Genomic DNA, 995 nt, shown 5'->3' with positions numbered 1-995 from the left:
AAGAAAACCTTTTTGTGGAGTATTGGGATCTTATTTTCAGATGAGACATAGTTCAACTTGTGTATGGCTTTACTTAAAATTTTTTAAAATATATGGCTCTAATGACAAAATTTAATTGTTAAAAAATTTACTAAACCATAATGACCTTAGGACATTCTTGTCAGAAATTTCTATGTAGTATTGGTCTCTGTGTTTATTCTTAAGACTTATTTGTTTTTAATGATTTATGGAGGACCTCAGTGTATCTTTGTTGGTGAATGCCCCATATTATACATAGGAATACTTGAGTACCTGTCTTTACAGGTCATTCTAGCTTGTTTTCACTTAAAAAAAGTTATTGTTTACATCTGCCGAGTATTTGATATCCTGAAGCTAATAAAAACATACATTGTAATCCTTTGATTGTTTATAAGTCATACATGAATCTATTAGACTGGCTGAGAATATGATTTCATCATGTTGAATCATTAAAACAGGCAACTTTGGTTTGATTTTTGCTCAGTTTTGTTTTAAAGAAATTCAGTGACTATATCTTTGCTTATCAGAATAAAGTTTTATTTGATGGGAGAGGCTTTTTATTTTGGTATGTAATTAGTATATATTTTCATTGGTTGGAGTGAATTCAGACTATCCATTTTTATCTTAAATAAAAGACCAGATGTGTTCAAAGGTATCTCTACCTTTGCATATTATTCTTCTGCCTACTTTTGAGGATTTATTATAGAAGATGAGATAAAGGAGTCTTTTCAGCTTCTGCCTAGAGTATTTCAAAAACAAGTTTATTGAATTATGGGTTTTAAGTGAAATTGCTGTTTAAAATTTCTATTTTAGGATAGTGGAGATTATCCACTTACCATGGCTGGTCCTCAGTGGAAGAAGTTCAAATCCAGTTTCTGTGAATTCATTGGCGTATTAGTACGGCAGTGTCAATATAGTATCATATACGATGAGTACATGATGGATACAGTCATTTCACTTCTTACAGGATTGTCTGA

At 30.9% G+C, this 995-nt stretch overlaps 1 protein-coding gene across 1 annotated transcript in view; it reads left to right on the top strand.

The window, feature by feature from the left end:
- Positions 1–995, top strand: part of STAG2 (stromal antigen 2) — a 91517-nt gene that overhangs the window by 20877 nt on the left and 69645 nt on the right. Inside the window, 1 exon segment of the mRNA XM_010857192.1 lies at positions 832–989. Within this exon segment, the coding sequence (XP_010855494.1) occupies positions 832–989 (158 nt within the window).

The sequence above is a fragment of the Bison bison genome, unplaced genomic scaffold (genome assembly GCF_000754665.1).
Source record: "Bison bison bison isolate TAMUID 2011002044 unplaced genomic scaffold, Bison_UMD1.0 scf7180017864378, whole genome shotgun sequence".
NCBI classification, from domain to species: domain Eukaryota; kingdom Metazoa; phylum Chordata; class Mammalia; order Artiodactyla; family Bovidae; genus Bison; species Bison bison.
The sequence above is the reverse complement of the archived record's forward strand: the minus strand, read 5'-3'. Positions and strand labels throughout refer to the sequence as shown.